The sequence below is a fragment of the Eucalyptus grandis genome, chromosome 9 (assembly GCF_016545825.1).
Source record: "Eucalyptus grandis isolate ANBG69807.140 chromosome 9, ASM1654582v1, whole genome shotgun sequence".
Classification (NCBI taxonomy): Eukaryota; Viridiplantae; Streptophyta; class Magnoliopsida; order Myrtales; family Myrtaceae; genus Eucalyptus; species Eucalyptus grandis.
The window spans coordinates 19309289-19330452 of record NC_052620.1 but is presented as its reverse complement, the minus strand read 5'-3'; the positions used below and the strand labels follow the sequence as shown (position 1 = coordinate 19330452).

Below are 21164 nucleotides of genomic sequence, written 5' to 3'. Positions count from 1 at the left end.
TCTTAAGTTTTGCTATGTGGCTCTCTTGTATCAAATTCTTACCGGTACCTTGTACCTTACCGGAATCATTAGAAAGCAGTTGTTGCTCTATATTTCCATCGTGTGCCAAACCTGGAAAATGTATAGAAGACCAAAGAACTGCCAAGAAAGGCTTCTTATAAGAGTTATTGTTCCCCCCAAGATTTTGACAGGGGTTTGGCGAGACAATTGCTGTTGATACTGGTGGGAAAGGATTACGTTCAATTTCAGATTCAAGAGCATGTCCTTGTCAACGCTATAGACCAAAGGCAGCCCAACCAGAGGAGTTGCCCCCACTATGGGAAAGTCTTCTTCTGCGTAGAGCTATTAGATAATTCATCCTGATTAGTGCACTACCATAGAGAGCATTCTACAAGTATGACCTTGCCAGGTGGATACTGTATGCTTCTGCTTTGATATGCCTTTATGCCGTTAACGCATGAGATCGCATCACACAAGTGTCCTAGAGCTAATGAATATAACAAAGCGGCATAGGTTATAAGTCAAAATAAACCATATTTCACCATTTAAGGAACACTGAAATAACAAAACAATGCACGTATAAAGTCTGAGAAATCAACTAGAAGAAGCAAGGCATTCAGTTTCTATATCTTTGAAAACTAATGTTCTCAATAGCTAGTATAGCTACCAACTGTAGATGAAAGAAACTTCTCAACACTAACGGTGATCGCCATAATGCTCTCTTAATTGACCACTTCCCTTAACCATACATATACGTTTCCGATACTTCCTTAGTCATAGCCTTTCTCTTAACAACGCCCGACCTGCTTATGTCTCCGGGACCGGAAGGTCCTTTATTTCTGTAAGAGTAAATTTTTATCACAGACAAGGAATACAAGAAAAACTCTATTGTCACCGCCTGTAGTCCTGAGAATGTATTTTTATAAGTGAAAATGAGAATTCTCTTTCAAAACGAACATTATAAGAACATCCTAATGCATCAAAATTTCTTTAGTCTTGCTTTGCATCAAAATTTCTTTAGTCTCACTTTCCCCTCAATGTCTTGGGATAAAAATTGCCACCAGGATAACATGGAGCAAATTTCTGTTGATTAAAACATTAGAGAAATACATCATGGAAAAATTTAAGAACTACTGAAAAGGGCATGCTGATCGAGTGGATTAATAGACATTTGACAATTTTCAGGTAGAATTTACAAGCTTTGGTCTTCCAGTCTTCTGATCCATCTCTACTCGAAGCCCAAGCTCTGCAATCTCCAGTATATTAATAGTTCTCTGGAGGCTGGAGCTCCAATTCAGTAACTGCTTGTTGGTTTTCGGTATTTCCCTCAAACAAGTTTCTGACTGTCCAAATACCCCATTCTCTCAACAACGGATTATTTTCATCCACAACGCACTGCTGCATAAGCAGAATAACCCCATCCTTGCATCTGATCTCATCCTACATGCTCCTCATCCTGTACAAACAGTTGCTAGTGACTACAACAGTGTCTCTCCGAAACCCTTTGTAAGGGCACTGTTTCCATTGTTTAGAATCTACATTCCCTTGGTGCTGACCCTGATTAATGGCTTTTCTGATAATTGAAGGAGGCTCAAGTTCACGGAGCAAATTCAGAATTGAATCCAAAAGACGTGAGGAGAAAGTGTGCCTGTTGTGTCTTTTGTATTTCCAATGAGTCTTCGTACACCATCCTGTGCGCATATATCTCTCAGCATGGTGAGTGTGTAACCAAGGATATCAATATGAGAGGACCCTATAGGTAGACCTAACTTGCCCTCCCTTGGAAAAATCAACAAGCCTGCTAGCTTTTCTGAAGAATCCGCATATAATGTAAACTTGGTAGAGATGGTGACATCATTTATTCTCTCACAGGATGCTAATGAGAAACGCTTGATCCGGTGAAAACTCATCAAAGCCCATTTGGACATCTTTGCTGTCATAAGCAGTAGCAACAGCTAGTTTGGCAAATAAAGTAGGTAAATGTGATTCTTCTAAGCAGATTACTGAGAGAAGCCACCTAGACCATTCTTCTCGAAATCCAACTGTCAAACAAGAGAAAATGACAGTATGTGACGAAGACAAGAACATTATTAGGTTCAATCAAAGTGGGAGGAAAGGAAATTGAGAACGTGGCCTAAAGGGAAGTAAGCGAAAATGGAACGTACCTACTAAAGAAGTCTGAGCAATTTCTGACACCAAAGACAAACCAGGATCTCCACATAGCTCTGCCAGGTGTACAGGGTTCCCATCTTGGCAAGTATATGGTATTATACACAAAGGATCAACTATGTCTTGGCTCCAAATTCTTGCAAGCATGAGAAATTCATTCGGAAAGAATTGAACCCAAATAGTTTGCCGGTGTCTCTCTCCAGTCAATGAGACATTTGCTAGAGCTTGGAGAGCTATCCTGACGGCTCCACAATCTAAGGCAGTAGTGTGCATCAGAGCCCTCAAGACAGTTAAAATGATCCTAACATCATTCTTCTTGATTAAGTATCCTGATTTACGAACTCTCCAAGCACATAGGTTCCTCATAAGCTTCAGTGATGGTAACTAAAGTTCAGAATTCAAATATTCCAAGTGCTCTTGAATCAGATCAAGTATCAAAGCAGGGACACTCGAAGCAAGTCTGCACGCCGGCCTGCATTTCTTGATATTTTTGCAAGAACTTCTGAGGCGTCCGCTAGACTTGTGGTTTTAGAATAAGCAAACAACTAGTCGAGGATATCTTCTGGCAAAGAGGACCCCACATTCTCGTCCATTGAAAGACTAATTCTTTTGGCTGCACACACAGAAGGCACCTAATCAACTATGCGGCGTTTTTATTGTACAAGGAACCATCAAAGACTAACTTCCATCGTGAGTCAAGGTCCTCAAGCTGAAAACTTGTCCACAAAGTATGCCCCAATATGAAAAAAGGCAACATATCGATTCATCAACGGATAAGGGATTCCACGTAATGCGCGCAAAATCCATCCAACGTCATTGGCAATCTTTCAAACAATTGGTGGGCACGAACCCTAAAGTGCATAAGAGCAAGCGGACTACCCGTTTGATACTCAACTCTGCCACAGGACTTCCGCTGATCGTAGCCTTCTTCCTCTTCAAATGCTAATTGAGCTCTCCAAGGTGATGATTCCTGTTAAATCAAATTACGAAGATAGAATGGGGGTAAAAATGAAACCAGAGGTGGAATTTAATTCGATATTACCTTCTCCTCTCGGATTTTAGGAGAAGAAAGAGAACTTCAAGAGGTTTACGTGGGCTTCTCAAACGCACTTATCTTGCCCCGGACCAAAAAAAAAAAAAAAAAAAAACGCTCGCTAAGAAGGACTATTTTAACCAAGTTGTTAGTTGCACAACATTATTTTCTCAATCTGGTTATACGTATTTTGGTAAAAGCGACATATCGGTGCATGGTAATTCCATAAGTTACATTTTACATCTTTCCACCAATACAAAATACCTATAAAAACATTAAATCGTGAGTACCTAAGGCAAAAAAAGTGGGAAGTAGTTACCAAAATTGTAGGGATCCCTTGTCTAATTAGACAATAGATTAAATTAAAATATTATACAGAGTGATTATGCGTACTTCTATCAACCAAAGAATATCAACAAATAAATAAACTTCATGTAGAAAGCTTGTCAGGTTAGACACCTTTACCATAGCTTACTGATCAATCTTTATGGAATAAAGAAAAGGAAAATCTGAAAACAAAGAAGTTTTGCAGGGATGATATTATTCTTTGAAAGCTATCTCGTGATATGAGCAAATGGATAGTGGGAGAATGAACCGTACGAGAAGCAATGCATCAATTATTCATTAGTAGGAAAACCTCGAAATGTGCAAAAGTTGTCCAATGACGCTGCAGATGACATGTACTCCAAATAATGCATAAGTCATCAATGAGCGAAGGAGAGAATAATTTTATCGTCAGACAATAAAATAATGCAATTTGTAAGCCTAGCCAGGGTTTTATAGAAATTTACGAGAAAGACAACCAATCGTGCGTCAACTTTGAAACAATGAAGAGTCTGCTTTTTCAACCATCAACTTTGAAAACATAATTCCACTCAATCATGCATCAAAAAAATTAATCTTCCATAAATTTATCACAAATGTATTCATTTATAATTTTTTATAATTATAAAATTAATTTGAGGTAAATTTATTACAGATGTACTAATTTGGAGTTTTTTTTTTATAGTATTAACTCTACTTTTAACTCCTAAATAATAGAATTCATAATAATCAAAAGAAAAAGGAAAGTTGAGGTTATATTTGGTTTCTAATAATTGTACAGCCTTTTCTTTAATTTCCTAAAGATATTTAAGTTTTTCAGGGTATCTTCATTACTATTAAAATATACTTTATGTCTGTAAAGGACATCTATGATTCATCTTAGTATGCGCTTCTAATTTCGTTGGATTTTTAGTAAGTTTATACAAAATATTTAGTCGATCTTTTCTAATGCAGTGTTCGATGTTTTTGAGATCCTAGATCCGTATACAATGATCGGGAGGTGGTCGCCATCCTTAGGCATCCTGCAGTGGTCACATGGCTGTGACACGGTTGTATGCATACGTTTTTATTTGCCTATTTACTTTTAAGCCTACTACATCTTATTTATAAGGAACACTGATTATAGTAGTATATACCAAGCCCATAATGACATCTTGTCTTTTACCAAAGAATATACATGATATAAGAAAGCCTAATATATCCTTCCAAGTATAACCCGAGGGGTCTGTCCATGTGAATTAAGGGTATAAAAGCACACGATATCTTCTACTCTCTGATTTTTCAGTTACTTATATACCTTTTTTTTTTTTGGTCGGAAATGCAATATCTATTCATTCACTTAGATAAGTTCGGAGCAATTACATATAAAGCATCGGCACATAATAAATCGATTAAGGTTGTCGGGGGTTGCATACTCAATTTCTAGAAAGATAGTTCTCTCTTTGGGCTCTTGCTAGCCAATCTGCAGGCCTATTAGACTCTCTACTGCAGTGGGCCATAGAGAGGCCCAAGAAGTCCTTCATTTTTCCTTGGATCCGGTCCACCAGCACTACCACTTCCCAGCTTGGCTCTGTCGCTTCTTGAACTGCTTGCACGAGCAGCAAGCAGTCAGAGTGTACTTGGAGAGCTTCGTTAGATCTGGTGGAGAGGAAGTCTAGGGTTTCCAAGAGGGCTAAGGCTTCCGCTTGTTCCACCGAAGATGCAACAACCATCTCGGAGAATCCATCGATCAGGCGGCCCCAAGAATATCGGCAAATACAAGCAATGGCGCCCTATTCTCGCCGCTCGTCTGTTCTCCTCCCGGATCTGGTGTTGCCTTGTTCTCGGCCGCACCTTCGTTCTCCTCCGGATCTGGTGTTGCCCTGTTCTCGGCCACACCTCCGTTCACCGCTAGATCTGGTGTTGCGCCCTCATTCCGAGCGCCCGTTCTCGGTCGCTTCATTCTCCTCCGGATCAAGTGTTGCCCTGTTCTCGACCACTCCACTATTCTCCTCCAGATCTGTAGCGCCTTTATTCCAGACAAAGGAGGTGTCGATGTTGATTTTCAACGAGTCCGAGGTCGGGGGTTTCCATTGTTGCGTGTGGGTATCGTTTCTCTTTGCTGCTGCTGTTGCTTTATTGTTGCAGGTTATGTAGTTTTCATTTAGAGTTGTTACTTTGGACAGGGTTTGATGCGGATGCAGGGGGTGGTGTTCGAAGATAAACCAGTTCCGATCTTTTCAAATACACCACACAGTAGTGGCGATTAGGTCGAAGTTGAGTGCACTTCTTGGGTCTTCTTTTTTCTCGTATAGCCATTCGTCGAGTCGTGTTAACCCGAGTCTTGTGATTTTGATATGCAGGGTCTAGCTCTCCATATCTGAACTGTCCAAGGGCAGAGTAATAAAGCATGTTCAATAGTTTCGGCTTCCTTTTTGCAGATTGGCCATAGCGGATCAGGTACAATTCTTCTCCTATGCAAGTTGTCCACTGTGGGTAGTGCATTATGGCAAGCATTCCAGAAAAACTGTTTAACTCTAGGTAGAGTTTTAGATTTCCAAATAAATTTCCAGAGATCTGGCTTTGTTTGGTGAGAGGAAGATGCTATTGTGGTTTGTGGGTTTGCTGCTTGATTTCTAGTGGTAAAATAGCCGCTTTTCACTGAATAGACCCCTGATTTGTTGTTTATCCACATCATTTTATCTACTGTAGAAGGTAATCCAATAGGGGTTGCAAGGATTTCCTTAACTCTTTGGTCGTCGAACAACGACCTTACCATTGCCTCGTTCCATTTGCCATCCCTTTGTTCTATTAATGCACCCACTTTCTCTGGCTCATTCATTGTCACTGGCCCACCAATAGGGCCACTTTTTAACCATTTGTCTTCTCTAACCGAAATAGTCTATCGATTTCCAATAGCCCACATAACTTGAGGCGCTATCGAGTCTCTCCCCAAGTCAATGTTTTGCCATCCCCACAAAGGTCTGGAACCTTTTCCAGCTTTCCAAAAATCACATAGTGGATAGTAAAGTCCCTTCATTAGTTGACTTAGAAGGAAGTAGGTTGCTGAGAAATGCGCCATGCTTGCTTTCCTAACATTGCCTTGTTGAAAGCTAGGAAGTCTTTAAAGCCGAGCCCTCCTTCATCCTTTCTAAGTTTCAATTTATCCCATTTTTTTCCAGTGAATCTCAGCAGCTTTGTTACCATTCCTCCACCAAAAATTTGCAATTTTCTTTTCAATAGCTTTGCATATTGATGCATGGATTTTGAAAATGGACATTGCATATTGCGGAATAGCTTGCACCACTGATTTGATCAATATCTCATTGCATGTTTTTGACAGCAAGTTGTCATTCCAACTCTCCAGCTTCATATTAACTTAGGCAAGAATCCAAGCAAAGATGTCTTTTTTCTAGCCTCCTCAATCCGAGGGAATACATAAGTACTTCCTTGTCTTTTCTATTTCTTGAACTCTTAGCTATTGCATATTGCGGAATAGCATGCACCACTGATTTGATCGATATCTCATTGCCTGTTTTTTACAGCAAGTTGTCCTTCCAACTCTCCAGCTTCATATTAACTTTGGCAAGAATCCAAGCAAAGATGTCTTTTTTTTAGCCTCCCCAATCCGAGGGAATACCTAAGTACTTCCCTGTCTTTTCTATTTCTTGAACTCTTAGCTCTTCAGCCATATTTCTTCTGAGATTCGTTGGACAGCTCTTGCTGAAGTAGATTCCTGATTTGTTAAGATTAATAGCCTGTCTTGTTGTGAAACAATATTGATGTAGAATAGCTGCCAAATTCTGACATTCCAATACAGTGCCATTAAGAAAGAAAATAGAGTCACCGCAAATAGCAAGTGAGATAAGGTAGGGTAGATGCTATTTAGCTTAATTCCTCGAAGAGTGCCATCCACAACTGCTTGTTTCATTAGGTGGGATAAGACATTGGCTACTAAGATAAACAGATAGGGGGATAACGGGTCACCTTGTCAAATTTCTCTTGTGGGCTTGAAAAAAGTTAGAGGATCTCCATTGAAGTTGATGCTAAATGAAACCGTTGACACACATTACATCACCTATTGCACCCACTGATCATAGAATCTCATTCAATACGATCATATGCTTTTTGCATATCAAGCTTTAGGACAGCTTGAAACTTACTCTTCCTCTCCCGAGTTCGCAACTTATGTAATACTTCCTGTACAATCAAAATATTGTCTTGAATTTGCCTCCCCCCACAAAGGCACTTTGTTCTTCAGCAATAAGACAATATTTTGTTCCCCCCACAAAATATTGTCTATTTGCCATTACTTATATACCTTTATTAGCACAAAACTGATGTAATCGATACAAACCCCGATTAGCAGAAGGGCTAAAACTTCACAAAACAACAAATTTACCAGCTAAAGAAAACTTTTGAGTCCCCAAGTAGCAAAAAGAGTCTTCATAGGCGAGCTTCAGAAACTTCCTAACAAACGAATTACCCTTCAAATGCACAACTGCCTGGACTAGCAAGATGACTCCAAGCTTTCTCTGAAAAAGGACAATCGAAGAACAGATGAGAGTTGGCAAGCTACATCATGGCTAATCTGTCCTCTACCGGTTCAAGTCTTGGTGATGCCTGCCTGGCTGGAACGATTTCGTGTGCTCATGATGTTGATTCGAGGTTCACGTTTCCATTGCATTTACATAATCCTCAGAAAAAGAAAAAAGAAATAAAGAGAGAAAGGAAAAGACTTTCCACATAAACAAAACCTAAAATTCTTTTTACCGACCGTAAGTTAACAAAGACCGAAGCGGCAGATTCGGTCTGTTGGATTCTATTTACCCGCACGTCGAGACTATAGCAGTTGGACAAGATGCTCTCTTTCTCCTGAGAACAACTGATTATAGGCATTGAAAAAAATCTAAGGACGTTATCGAGAAGTGAACATCCATTAAAAGTTGTGTCGTAGGTGAACCAATGCTCTACAAGCGGCAATAGATACTACAAAAAATGATAATACATCAACTTTCTGGAGGTTTGGAAAATCATGTAAGATCATGTTGAACAAGCAAACCCACGCGTTCATACTATAATTTTTTGGTTCTGGCCCTGGGCATGCCTGACATGTTTCTAAAAGTGGATGAGCAAGATTTTGGCCCAATATCTATATAAACCTAACTTAAAATGCCATTTTGCCTCACTTTTAAGCTATCTGAATTATCCTTTCTTTCTTAGTCATACTAATTCATTTCATAAATGACCATTCACTTTGTTTTTCTCTCTCACTACTAGACTTCCTAAATTACCATTGTATTATGGGCGGTACAAAATAGAACATGTGCTTATCCTCAAAGGAAGTCATATGCTCTTTTTTAAAGTCCCGTACAATAACAAAAGGGACCAAATAATTCCATAGCGGTGGTTGCTGAACCATACCACCTTGTTCCGGCAAAAAGATAGCAGTGATACTACTGAAAAGGACCGTTTCAAAGTGCCCATGTGTGATCCTTTATATAGACGGGATATGTTCATCTGCTCCAACAAATACGAATAACCCCATGAGCTTTAACATTGTTGTTCAATGATTCCATAATGAGTACTATTTTACCCACTGCAACCTCTTCCGGTAGTCCTATTTTCCCTTCATGCTGGTCGGGGCAAAAATATCTACTACCTTGGTTCATGTTTCGTTGTTTATCTCATACTCACCTATTTCGTACATAACTATTTGTTTTCTTTCTATAGATAATTATAAAATAATATGCACATGAACGAGTGTCCTAACCCTAATAAGACAATATGGGAAAAATTTCAGGACAAAATTATGACTCACTTGGTAAAATTTGACTCATTCATGAAGATATCGAAGTGTTCAATATAGGACATACCGATGCACGCAAGAAAAGCTGAAAGATTAAGAATCCTGAAAAAAATTTGGAAGCCATATGCTCCTTATGGAATAGATTATAGACAACGTCCATAGAAATGTGAAAGAAATTTTCCAAAATTTATGGGCAAGTTATTCACACATATGGAGAATGAAAGAAAATTTCAAAGTTTTAATAAAGCAAAATGCAGCTATGAATATTCTAAAAGGTAAAAATATGTCATTATCCTAGCTTTATTTGTAAAATCTTAATTGAATTAGAGTGAGACCCTTTAAATTTGTAATACTTTATTTTGCACGCAATCAGCAGAATTTTCTGGTGCTCTTTATCCGTCGAGTCCACTTGATATGGAATAGCTATCACCTGTCAAAATCGTGGTCTATGTCTTCAAAACTTTGTAAAACCCAATGCAACAAGTTTTATCCTTTTCTATTAAATTGATGGCGTTGCCCTAATACATTTATTTACGAATTCAACTAGATAATATGGGTGTGATTGTTGTAAGTTAGAAAAGTCTACCGATAACCTGAGATTAAAATAATTTTGGACATTAAGTGAGATAAGAAAGTAACGTCACAAGGTAATTAAAGTATACTTCCGTATGATTACAAAGTGAAGAAATTTAGAAATTAAAACGTTGGAACTTCTAAAACTTCTGGAACCTAGTATTACTAAGCAATTTTTTTTTTCACAAAATTTTTACTCGTGATTAACACATTTTAGATGTAAATGGAACATGCTTGAACATCTATGGAGATTTGCTGTTTTGAGTGCTTTTTGCAAAACTTTTTAAAAAATTAAAACTTTCGGATTTTTTCTGTTTCACTCTTTTTTTTTCTCCTTAAATTGGGCAACGCTAAACGGATTTAGAGTTTTTTTTTTTTTTTTGGTCGGTATACAAATGTAGAGATTAACCATATAAAATCTCACGTAGCTCACAATTTTTTTTGTTTCTGTATCAATGACTTTACTAGACCAACCCACCAATTATAGAATTTCGGATAAGAATCTTTATAGAACATTTTGTATACCGAAACCCTAGTGTTAAGCGACTCTAAGTTCTCTCCTTTTAACGATTTTTCGTACTGATTTATCCAAAAACAATAATTATTTTTAATACTTTTATGATGTTTTCCATCTTTTGCAACCCAAGAAGAAATAGAGGAAATCTTTAGGAGAGCTTTTCTATACAAGAAGCATCCATTCAAGATAAACTGCCCTTAAATCGGGCCAAAAGTGGTAGTTTCTCTCGTTTTGTCGAGTTTCCCTCTACCCCGTGGTAGTTTCTCTTTCGTCCGAACCCTAATTGATTATCGGTTCTTCTTCAAGCTTTAATCTCGATGCTCCAATCTGGATTTCCCATCTTGTTTTCCTATTCGTTTCTTCCATGGACCAATTCTACTTATCTCTCTCCATGTTAGTTGCTTTCTAGACCGAACCCTATCTGCCTTTATGCTCATCTCTAGCTACATCTCGCTGGCTGATTCTGGGTTTCCTCTTCGTGTTATCCTCTTCGATTCTAATTTGGAACAGTTCCATTATCTACATACCCATTTCTATCCATCACTTCTCCTCTTATCATCGTGAATTTCACCCTAAATTGCCGTCTTTCCGCTTCATCAAATTTTCTGCATGTCTGTTTTCCTCTATTCTCTCATCGTCTCGGGCTCCTGCGACTAACTTCCCAGTTTGCCTGTAGCTGTGCTATTTATGGACAGTCTCGGATCCTCCCCTTTTTAGTCGATTGTCTTGCGCTAGCAACAGGATGGATCCTCCTGCTGAGGGTTCTTCAGGGCTAGACAAATCTGACCATGGTAATGACGCTCACCTTGCTGCCCTATGTCACAGAATGGTAAGGCTATGGTCAGCTCAAACAATTGAAGTCTGGCCCTAAACAGCCACCAAGAAACAAATGAAACTCATTAGTTGGAATTATCGGGGTTGGGCAATTCCCTTACAGTTCGTGCACTAAGGGCAATGGTGGCCCAAGAAAAGCCCGATGCTCTTTTTTTTTATGGAAACAAAGAATCAGGAAGTGCTACTTAAAAGGATCCAAAAAAGGCTGAGGTTTTCTAAGAGTGTTATTGCAAATCCCATCGGTTTGGCTGGTGGTTTAGCGATATTTTGGAATGAGGGGGTATCTTTGACAGTAGAATGGCAGACTTTATATTTTATGCATATGCTATGTACAGATACTACTAGTGGAGCTATCATGCACCTTACCTGTTTATATGCATTGGCTGTCTTCCATCTTAGATAGATGTTATGGGACGACTTGAGACAAATTAGTCGATCTAATATGTTATCTTGGGTGTGTGTCGGTGATTTTAATGAGATAATTTATCCTTGGGAGAAAATAAGCAAAAGACCAGCTGACCAACATTGCATGCACACCTTTCGTGATATGGTAAACGACTATTCTTTGATGGATGTAGCCAGCAAAGGCTGTGCTTTTACATGGACTAACAACATGGATGGTGATGAATGTGTCAAAGAAAGATTGGACAAGGTACTTTGTACAATGGATTGGCGACTTACCTTTCCTACATCTGAAGCTTTTGCCTTGCCTGCCCTTGGATTAGATCACAGCCCAATCCTTTTAACAACTGCAACCGAACCTGTCAAGCGAAGGAAGACTTTCAATTTTGAATCTTTTTGGTTACAAGACCCAAGGTGTCGCACTACTATCGTTGCATCATGGCAGGCTTCCCAAATAAGAGGCAAGAACCTACCTCAGAAGTTAAGGGTTGTTTCGGTGGCTCTTTCTAGCTGGAGTCGATCTAAGTTTTCCCATGGTCATCAACACATCAATCTCCTCAAAAACCAGCTCCAACACCTGATCAATAAACCAGATGGTAAGTATAACCAAGCTGAAGTTTCTCAGATAAAAGAGCACATATAAATCTTATGGCAACAGGAGGAACAATATTGGGCAATGCGCTCAAGGCTTAATTGGCTAAGATGGGGAGACAAAAATACCAAAATTTTCCATGCCACTACTGTACATCGAAGGCAGCAAAATCGCATTAGCATGTTACAAAATGAGCATCATCAGTGGGTACGTGAACCTAGTATTTTGAAGGATATCACATTAGGTTTTTTTCAGAATTTGTATCGGTCTGTGGGAAGGCGCAACTATTGGCCTGTTCTTGCACAATGTCTGCCTAAGGTCACGGAGGAGATGAATGAAGATTTAATAAATGAGATCACTCAAGAGGAAGTGCAAATGGCTGCTTTTCAAATGGGAGCATCCAAAGCTCTGGGACCTGATGGCTTAAATGGACAATTTTACCAATCCCACTCGGGATATTTTAAAGGACGATATCTTCCTTTCGTCAAAGACTTCTTCCATACCGGAGTGTTGAGGCCAGAATTCAATAGAACATTAATATCTTTGATCCCCAAAACTCCTCATCCAGAAAGGTTAGACCAATACAGACCTATTAGCCTTTGTAATTTCATATACAAAATCATTTCAAAGGTTCTAGCGAACAGATTAAAGCCTTGTCTATCGAATCTGATTGAAAAAGAACAATGTGCTTTTGTCAGTGGACGTCAAATCCAGGATAATATTCTTGTTGTCCAAGAGGTTCTACACCAGCTTAAGATTCGAAAGAGGAAGAACAATTTACAGGCTATCCTAAAACTAAACATGCTCAAGGCATATGATAGGGTTGAATGAGATTTCCTAAAGGACTACCTCACTCAGCTTGGCTTTCATGCAAAATGGGTATGCTGGGTAATGCAGTGTATAACAACAGTTTCGCTTAGTGTGAAGTTTAATGGTGAACATCTACCCTACTTTCATCCAACTAGGGGCTTGAGACAAGGCGATCCCCTCTCGCCACACCTCTTTATCCTGGTGGCAAACGTCCTATCTACACTAATTATTAACGCAGTAGACATGGGCAATCTTAGAGGCATAACTTTAAACAGGTGGTGTCCTACTCTATCCCATCTCTTTTTTTGCTGATGATGTTATCTTTTCTTAGATGGTAAAGTACTGAATGCCAAAATTTAGCCAATATTCTACACCAATATTGTCAAGCTACAGGACAAGAAGTGAACTGCAACAAATCGGGGATCTTCTTTAGCAAAGCTTGTCCCCATAGCCTTCAGGTGAATCTGGCTAGCGAACTACGTGTCCCAGTGTTGGCCAAAACTAGTAAATATTTTGGTCTTCCTTCGGACTGGGGGAAATCTAAAAGGGAGATGTTTGCATGGATCCTGGGAAGAGTGAATTCTAAGTTGGAGGGTTGGAAGGAATAGCTAATCTCAAAGGGCGGTAAGGAAATTCTACTTAAAACAGTCGTCCAAGCAATCCCGCAATATGCCATGTCCATATTTAAAATTCCTCTGTCTCTATGTAAGTCTATTGAACAGAAAATTGCCAAGTTCTGGTGGCAGCAGAATTGTAGTAAATCTGGAATTCACTGGAAGAAATGGGATACTCTTAAGGATAGAAATGACCATGGTGGAATGGGTTTCTGGGATCTTATTTCGTTCAACAAAGCCCTACTGGAAAAACAAGCTTGGCGTTTAACTCAAGCACCCCTTACTTTATGGGGTAGACTTTTTAAAGGCTTATATTTCCATTCTACAGATTTTTTAAAGGCTGAAAAAGGGTCTAGACCCTCATGGGGGTGGCAAAGTTTATTAATAGGTCGGGATTCTATTTCAGACAATCTCCAATGGTCGGTAGGAAATGGCCAACAGATCAACATCAGAGAGGATAAGTGGCTTTCTAGCGGTATTATAGGCGGGCCAGCTCCTAGAGGAGAAGCAACGAGGGTGGCTGACTTTATATTTCCAAATCATAATGCATGGAACGAACCCCTCCTTCGACAAAGCTTCGATGATCGGACTGTAAGTGAAATGCTTTCTTTACAGATTCGGCCTCCTCACACTACTGATAAGCTTATTTGGAAAGGTCAACTAAATGGACAATACATGGTTAAGAGTGCTTATAATTCCATCAAAGCTCATAATTACAGCGATATATCTAATATTGCTTCTTCATCTTACCAACCACCCAAAAAGCTATGGCATTCTATATGGCATTTGCAGGGTCCCCCCAAGCTACGCATATTCATGTGGTCACTTTGCCAAAATGCCTTGCCTACAAAGGAGAACCTATTCCACCGACATGTTATCCCTAACCCCATTTGCCCGATGTGCACAGATCAGGTACCAGAAACAAATGAACACATTTTCCTCTCATGTCCTAGGACAAAAGCTATATGTTCTCATCCACAAGTAAATTTAGCATCCAGCCTTCCTAGTGCTACCAGGATCGACAAATGCCTTGCAGATTTAATAGAGAACAGAACTGACTTACTTGTGCTGGAGACAGTGGCTTCTATCATGTGGCAACTCGAAGAGCATAAACAATTTCATTTTTCGCCAATGAAGTCCCAATATTGAACAGGTGGTGCAATTGGATCTTGCAAATGTCAGATCAACCCGCCTCTGCAACAGGACGCCTGCGAAATCGAGGTTGACACAACCAGGTCTTGATCAGCTGTGGCACGCACCGAAACTGGGAGTCATTAAAATCAATATAGATGGCGCGTACTCGATCTCGCAAAACGAAGGAGCTGTAGCCTGTGTGTGCCGTGACTATGTTGGCCACCTGCTCGATGGTTTCACTAACACCATTAACGCCTCTTCGACACTAGAAACAGAGACACAAGCTTTGATTCTTACCCTAAAGTTTATGCTGCATAAAGGGATGGATCGTGATCGTCTGCTACCGGAGTCCAATTGTTTGGTCATGGTGGATGCTATGCGAAACCCTACTTTGATCCCCTGGCAACAGCGAGCGTTGTTCGTAGAAGCTATGGCAATCTTGCCCTGTTTTCCTTTCTTCGCATCCAACACCGTAGACAAAGCTGCAAACTTCATTGCTGATTGGGTTGCTAAGTCCCATGGGCTTTCTTTGCTCCCCCCAAATTGGGCTATCTCTCCCCCTTCCCACCTCTTGGATCTTTTGTATTCTGAAGCTTGTCCAGCGGTTGTTCTTCTGGAAGTTAATATATAATACTGCTATTTTCGACCAAAAAAAAAAAAAAAGATAAACTGCCCTTGGAGAATTATCAACTTTTCAAACAAAACTATATACACAAAAACTTGCAGTGACCAAATCCTAGAAAACCTTAAAGCTGTGCATTGGTTTTGCAGATCGTTTGGCGCTTCCTCTTCATCATTTGAGTTGTTTTACTTTATTGTCAATCTACATTTCTGACTTCTAAAACAAATAAATCACTTTGATAATCACAATTAAAAATAGAAAAATTCTTCTACTATATTTCAGATTCTTTGGTAAAATCACAAACTGTCATATCGGCAGAATTAATATTCAAACCTTGACATTTTTCTTTTTAATGCAATGACAGTGGAACTTCTTTATCTTTCCCATCAATGAACATAAAAGGCACGTTCTAAATTGCAAAATAAACTATTTTTTCACCAAAAAGTTGACCAAACCAATTAGCTGTTGGATGAAACTATAACCTTGTTATTGTGAAAGCAACATAGTAAGAGGACCACATGCAATGGGAGATGTGAGCACATTATCCACTGCTGTTTCTTTTCCACCAAAAAACCAACACCTTAGTCTACGGTGCACAGCTGTAATTACGTTGTTTGCAATAGCTTTTGTATCGTTTTAGTATCTAAACAATTTAATAGACTAAACTTTTCTCTTTTAGTATTTTATCTTACTAGGATCAATATATCTCAATTCTCTATGAGGATCAATATATCTAACTAGACAAAAGGCTAATGAGACATATTCTCAATTGCAAGCTGTTATCTTTGTCTCATTAGAATATGATTATATCTGGAGTTTCACTTAACTGATTCTGGTGATTTGTCTAAATAAATAATTAGAAAACAAATTTTCTACTTTTAATATTACTTTTCTAAGTATTTGATCATTAGGAATGATGAAGCATATATATACAACAAACTTTATTTTTTACAAATAATATTCAATCCATTATTTCAAGTGAAATATCCACAACCCTAATAGATTTGAAGATTAATTGTGCATGGTGCTTCATCTAAGAAGCTAACAACACTCAACAAGCAAAGGAAAAATGTCTCGCAGAGGATGATTAATCATTAATCATTAATCATAGGACTATGCGAGTTATATGCCTACAGAAATTTTCACCAGAGCAAAATTCACTCTTATTATTGTTCTACAAGTTTACGACCTTTCTATTATGTTCCAACCCGCATTAATTTTTTCTCGAGGATAACTTATCTCACGCCTTCACTTGTATTTTGGAGAATATTGGGCCTACCGTTTTCTTTTTAATAATACAAAGTAAAATTATTTACATTTACTTTTGGCAGTAATTTTTTCTGGCTTTCTAAAATAAATATCAGTATTGACAAGCAACACAAGAAAGTCCAAAGTCTGAACTAGTAGACATAATATATTGAAGCCAAATTCACGAGATTTGCTATTCTATATACTCATCACCAAAAAAAAAAAAAAAAAGGTGATTATCCATAGCAAAAACCATCCATCTTGATACTTCCTAACGAAAGTCATAAGTGGAAAACTCCGAATCTATAGTTATAATTTACAAATCAGGCCAGGTATAAAGGCTCGAACTAAGTTCTTTTAAAGATTAAAGAGAACTTATATGATCTAGTAATAGGACGATTCACCTGCTGTTTGCACTCCCGTAACTTTTGTTATTTAATAGAGATTGGAGTCCACATGAAGATAATTTAATTATAGACCAAGAAACCTGAGTGTGTATACTTATGGTGGAGTAACTCTTAGTTCCGCAGCTTGAAGTAAATATGCTACTTTACGGAAATTTGTGTTCGGACAGTTCGCTATTATCAGGGAGAAGCTTGAAACTTGGTGCCTTGGTGACGGTGTTTTTCTTTTCTCAATGATTTTCAAGAATGTATTGTCAATTATCTAGCTATAGCCAGAATAGTGATTTCATTTCACATCTTTATAAGCCCAAAACTACCAAAACTCAATTCCACTACCCATCGCTGCCGCTGGCCCGCCCCGCCCCGCCCCCACACCACACCACACCCCACCCCCCCCGCCTCTGTCACGGGTTGCTGGTCTCTGCTGCTTGTTGGCAAGTGCTGGTCAGTGGTCGCTGGCGATGGTTACAGGCCATTGGACTTTGTTGCCGGTATCCAGACTCCGCCACAATTCTCCGGCCATTAGTTGCCGGCCAGTGGTTGTTGTTCACCATCGCCAATGAGAAGTATTCTCTTGTTGAAGATCCAATTTTTTAGCAATGGAAACAATTACAGAGACGCTTGGCATGCGTATCCATTTGAAGATTCATTGTCATGGAACTAAACGAGAAAAAAAAAAGTATATGCTGAATAAATAATGGCTCCATCAAAACCATCATGTCCATTTACCCCGATCCGCATACATTTGTTTGACATGAATCATATGGTGAAGAACTGGTCTCTTCCACTAGAGAGTTACATAATTACCTAGGGAGAATTGTTCAAAAGTTCTAAACCTATTGCACTTTTGTCAATTCAGTCCTAAACCTTTCAACTTTGTCAATTAAGTCCTAAACCTTTTCACTTTTTGCCAATTCAGTCCATCCGGCCAATTTTGGTCAGAAAATGCTAACGTGGACGCCGGTGGTGCCACGTAGGACTGTCGGTGCTGATGTAGACAATTTTTTAATAATATTTTAATATTTTTTGGATTTTTTTGAATTTTTATTATTTTTTTCTGTTTTTCCTTTTTTCTTTTCTTTTCTTTCTTTTCTTTTTGGCTTTTTCTTTTGCCTTTTCCGATGGCCGGCCACCAGCCACGGCCCGGGCCGGGCTCGCCCGCCACGGCGAGGCCCGGCGGCGAGGAGGAGCTCCGACGAGGGCAACCCTCGCAAGCGCGACCCAGCAAGGGTCGCCCGGGCAGGCCGCCTCGCCATATCCGGCGAGGGGAGCCCTCGTCGGGCTCGCCTAGCCCCCGGCTGGCCGACGCCACCCACCTCACTGAAATCACCTCTCTCCTCCGGCGTTGCGCCGCCGCGGTTGCTGTTGCCATCGTCTTCGTCTTCTCCACCGAGGAAGACGCGCCTCTTGCCTTACCTCTTCGCCCCGCTGTCGTTCATCGTCTTCGTCGCTGTCATTCATCGTCTTCGACCAACAGCTCCAAGCCACCCAAGCTTGGCCGGGGCGGGCTGGCCTCGCCGGATCTGGTTTGGGCGAGCCCCTGGCGAGGCTCCCCTTGCCGATCTAGCGAGGCCGGCCCTCACCCAGCCAAGGCGGCCTCACCCGGCGTCGCCGTCGCCATCGCCCGGTTGACGCCTAGCGAGGCCACCCTAGCTTGGATGAGGGTCGGCTCGCCCAAGCGACCCTTGCCGGGTCGCGCCCGGGCGAGGGCTGCCTCGCCGGAGCTCCTCCTCGCCCACCCGGGCCTTGCCTCGTGGCGAGCGAGGCCAGCCCGCCAGGCGTGGCGGTGGCCGGCCACCGGAAAAGGCAAAAGAAAAAGCCAAAAAGAAAAGAAAGAAAAGAAAAGAAAAAAAGGAAAACACATAAAAAATAATAAAAATTCAAAAAAAGTCAAAAAATATTTAAATAATATTAAAATTGTCCACGCGGCATCGGCATCTACGTGGCACCGCCGGCGTCCACGCCAGCATTTTCCGGCCAAAATTAGCCGGATGGACTGAATTGGCAAAAAGTGAAAAGGTTTAGGACTCAATTGGCAAAATTAAAAGGTTTAGGACTGAATTGACAAAAGTTCAATAGGTTTAGGACTTTTTGGATAATTTTCCCTAATTACCTAGCTATCCGTGTTACTACTTTCATCCACAATATGTACATGCATAAATGAGTGGGCTTATTTAGGTAGGTGTTGACACCTAAATTTTAATTAAGTTATTAATTTGGCTTTAGTTTCTTTATTTATGTATCTTTCCTTCTTTTTTTTTCGGATAATAAACAAAACAAATAACAAAAACAACAAAAAACAAATAAATAAAAAAAGAAGAAGCAGCCCATCGGGCCGGGCCTTCGCGCCCAGCCCCCCCTTCTTTTCTCTCCCCGCATGGGCCATTATGGCCCAACCTCCTTCTCCTCCAGCCTGGCCCTCTCTCTCTTATTCTTCTTCCTTCTTCCCTCTTCTTCCCTTCCACCTCTGCAACTCACGCGCGCGAAGGAGCCTACGGCCGAGAAGTGTAGGCCGACGTCGGCTGGAAGAGACAGATCTCAAGCGCCATCATTGGCTTCCTTCAATGCCGAGCATGCGTTGTTGGAGGAGCTCGGATGGGACGCCGGTTCAACCGCGGGGGTCCGGTCGGTGTGCGAGGGCCAACGGCCGAACCTCCATCGACCGGCCTCCTCCTCGCCTATAAATAGCGGAGCACCTCCGTCTACAAAAGGAGAACGAGCTCCAAGATCTTCCCACTGAGAGACTTCTGGGAGGAACCGAAGAGCGAGCGAGAGAGAAATCGGGCCGCGAGCTCGGCCGACCTCCCACCGAGACTTCGGGGGAGGCCGCCGGCGAGCGAGTCCGAAGAGGCCGATCCGGCCGGTGGAGGCTCGGATCCGGCCAGAGTGAGAGAGAAGCGAAGTCGGAGGAGGTGCAGGGGTTCTGGATTCGCGAAGAGGGGCGGAAGAAGGTCTCACCCCCCGACGCCGCAACTTTGCCGAAACCAAGCCACCGCCATCGCTGTGACCCAGCACCAGCCACGAACCACAAGATCCCGACGCCAGTTGCTGCTGCTATCTCCCCCGCAAGCCGCTTCTGCTCTCAAGTTTGAAGAACCAACGCGAAATCGAAGCCGCCGTAGCGAAGTTTCCCCGGTCGTGCTGGTCCATCGTCGCCGCCATCGTTCACCGCCACACCACGCCTTCTCGCAAACAAAAAATGGTCTCGCTCGCGCCCTCACCGTCGAAACCCTAGCCACCGTCTGTCCGTGTCCCGGCCGCCGAGTCACCGCCGGGTGACGTTGCTTCCCTAGTGGAGTCGCCAGCAGCCACTCGTCGTCACCCTAGTCGTCGTTGCCGTGGAAGACCGTCGTCGCTGCCGTCGCCGACGCAAGCCGCCGCCTCAGTTCCTCCATGGGCGTCGCGAGTAGAGAGAGGTGGGAGAGAGAGAGAGAGCCGCGAACCGGATGGAATCGGGTCGGGCACATGACCCGGTTCCCCTAGGGTTTTAGTCGCGCGGGCTGGGAAGGGCCCAATTTTGTTGTGGGCCTGGGCCCTTTCGCCAAAAAAAAAGAAAAGAAAAAAAACCGGGCCGAGCCCGCGTTGCGGGCCCGTCTGGGTCTCGAGTCGACGACTCGGGTCGGACCCAACCCGGTTCGTTTTTATATTATTATAATATAAAATAATATTTTAAAAATCAAAAATATTTCTTATTTTCCAAAAAAGGCCAAAAATCAGAAAAGCCACAAAAAGATTTATATATTCCAAAAATACCAAAATTCCAAAAATGCTTTTTATGTCCAAAAATGAGAAAAAACCCAAAAATGTTTTTCCTCCACAAAATGCATGGAAAATCCCTCAAAAATCCAAAAAGCCTCAAGGTTTAAACAAGATTAGATACCGAAAGGGCATTAGTGATTAACTAGTATAATCAAGTCACCGATCCTAATTTCTCTGGTTGCGCATGAGCGAGTATTTCTCCCGATATTTCGCTTGGGTTTCTAATCGACCCACTCCAAACCGATTAGTGGCGACTCCATTTTAAAAATTGATTTACAGATTAAAAAACTTAGACTATTAAAGTCGTGAATTGGTGGACTTGGGAGAGTCTGGACATAACT

General features: G+C 41.1%; 2 protein-coding genes across 9 annotated transcripts; one reads left to right on the top strand and one right to left on the bottom strand.

Moving 5' to 3' along the window:
- Positions 1-1061: 1061 nt before the first annotated feature.
- LOC120288041 lies at positions 1062-3153 on the bottom strand. Its single transcript, XM_039301312.1, has 2 exons — positions 2166-3153; positions 1062-2042 (listed from the first exon to the last, which is right to left on the bottom strand). Exons 1-2 carry the CDS (start codon positions 2533-2535, stop codon positions 1867-1869), a joined length of 546 nt encoding a protein of 181 aa, XP_039157246.1. The 5' UTR covers positions 2536-3153; the 3' UTR covers positions 1062-1866.
- Positions 3154-5126: 1973 nt separating this feature from the next.
- On the top strand, positions 5127-7314 carry LOC104430248. Of its 8 annotated transcripts, XR_005546309.1 has the most exons (5): positions 5127-5607; positions 5692-5781; positions 5869-5965; positions 6849-6947; positions 7051-7314. XR_005546309.1 is itself a non-coding variant. In XM_039301369.1 (2 exons), exons 1-2 carry the CDS (start codon positions 5291-5293, stop codon positions 5773-5775), a joined length of 378 nt encoding a protein of 125 aa, XP_039157303.1. In that variant the 5' UTR covers positions 5127-5290; the 3' UTR covers positions 5776-5862. The 8 variants fall into 8 exon arrangements, 1 of the variants encoding a protein (XP_039157303.1); XR_001983315.2 differs by lacking the exon at positions 6849-6947; XR_722574.3 differs by having other exon boundaries at positions 6849-7314.
- Positions 7315-21164: the final 13850 nt, after the last annotated feature.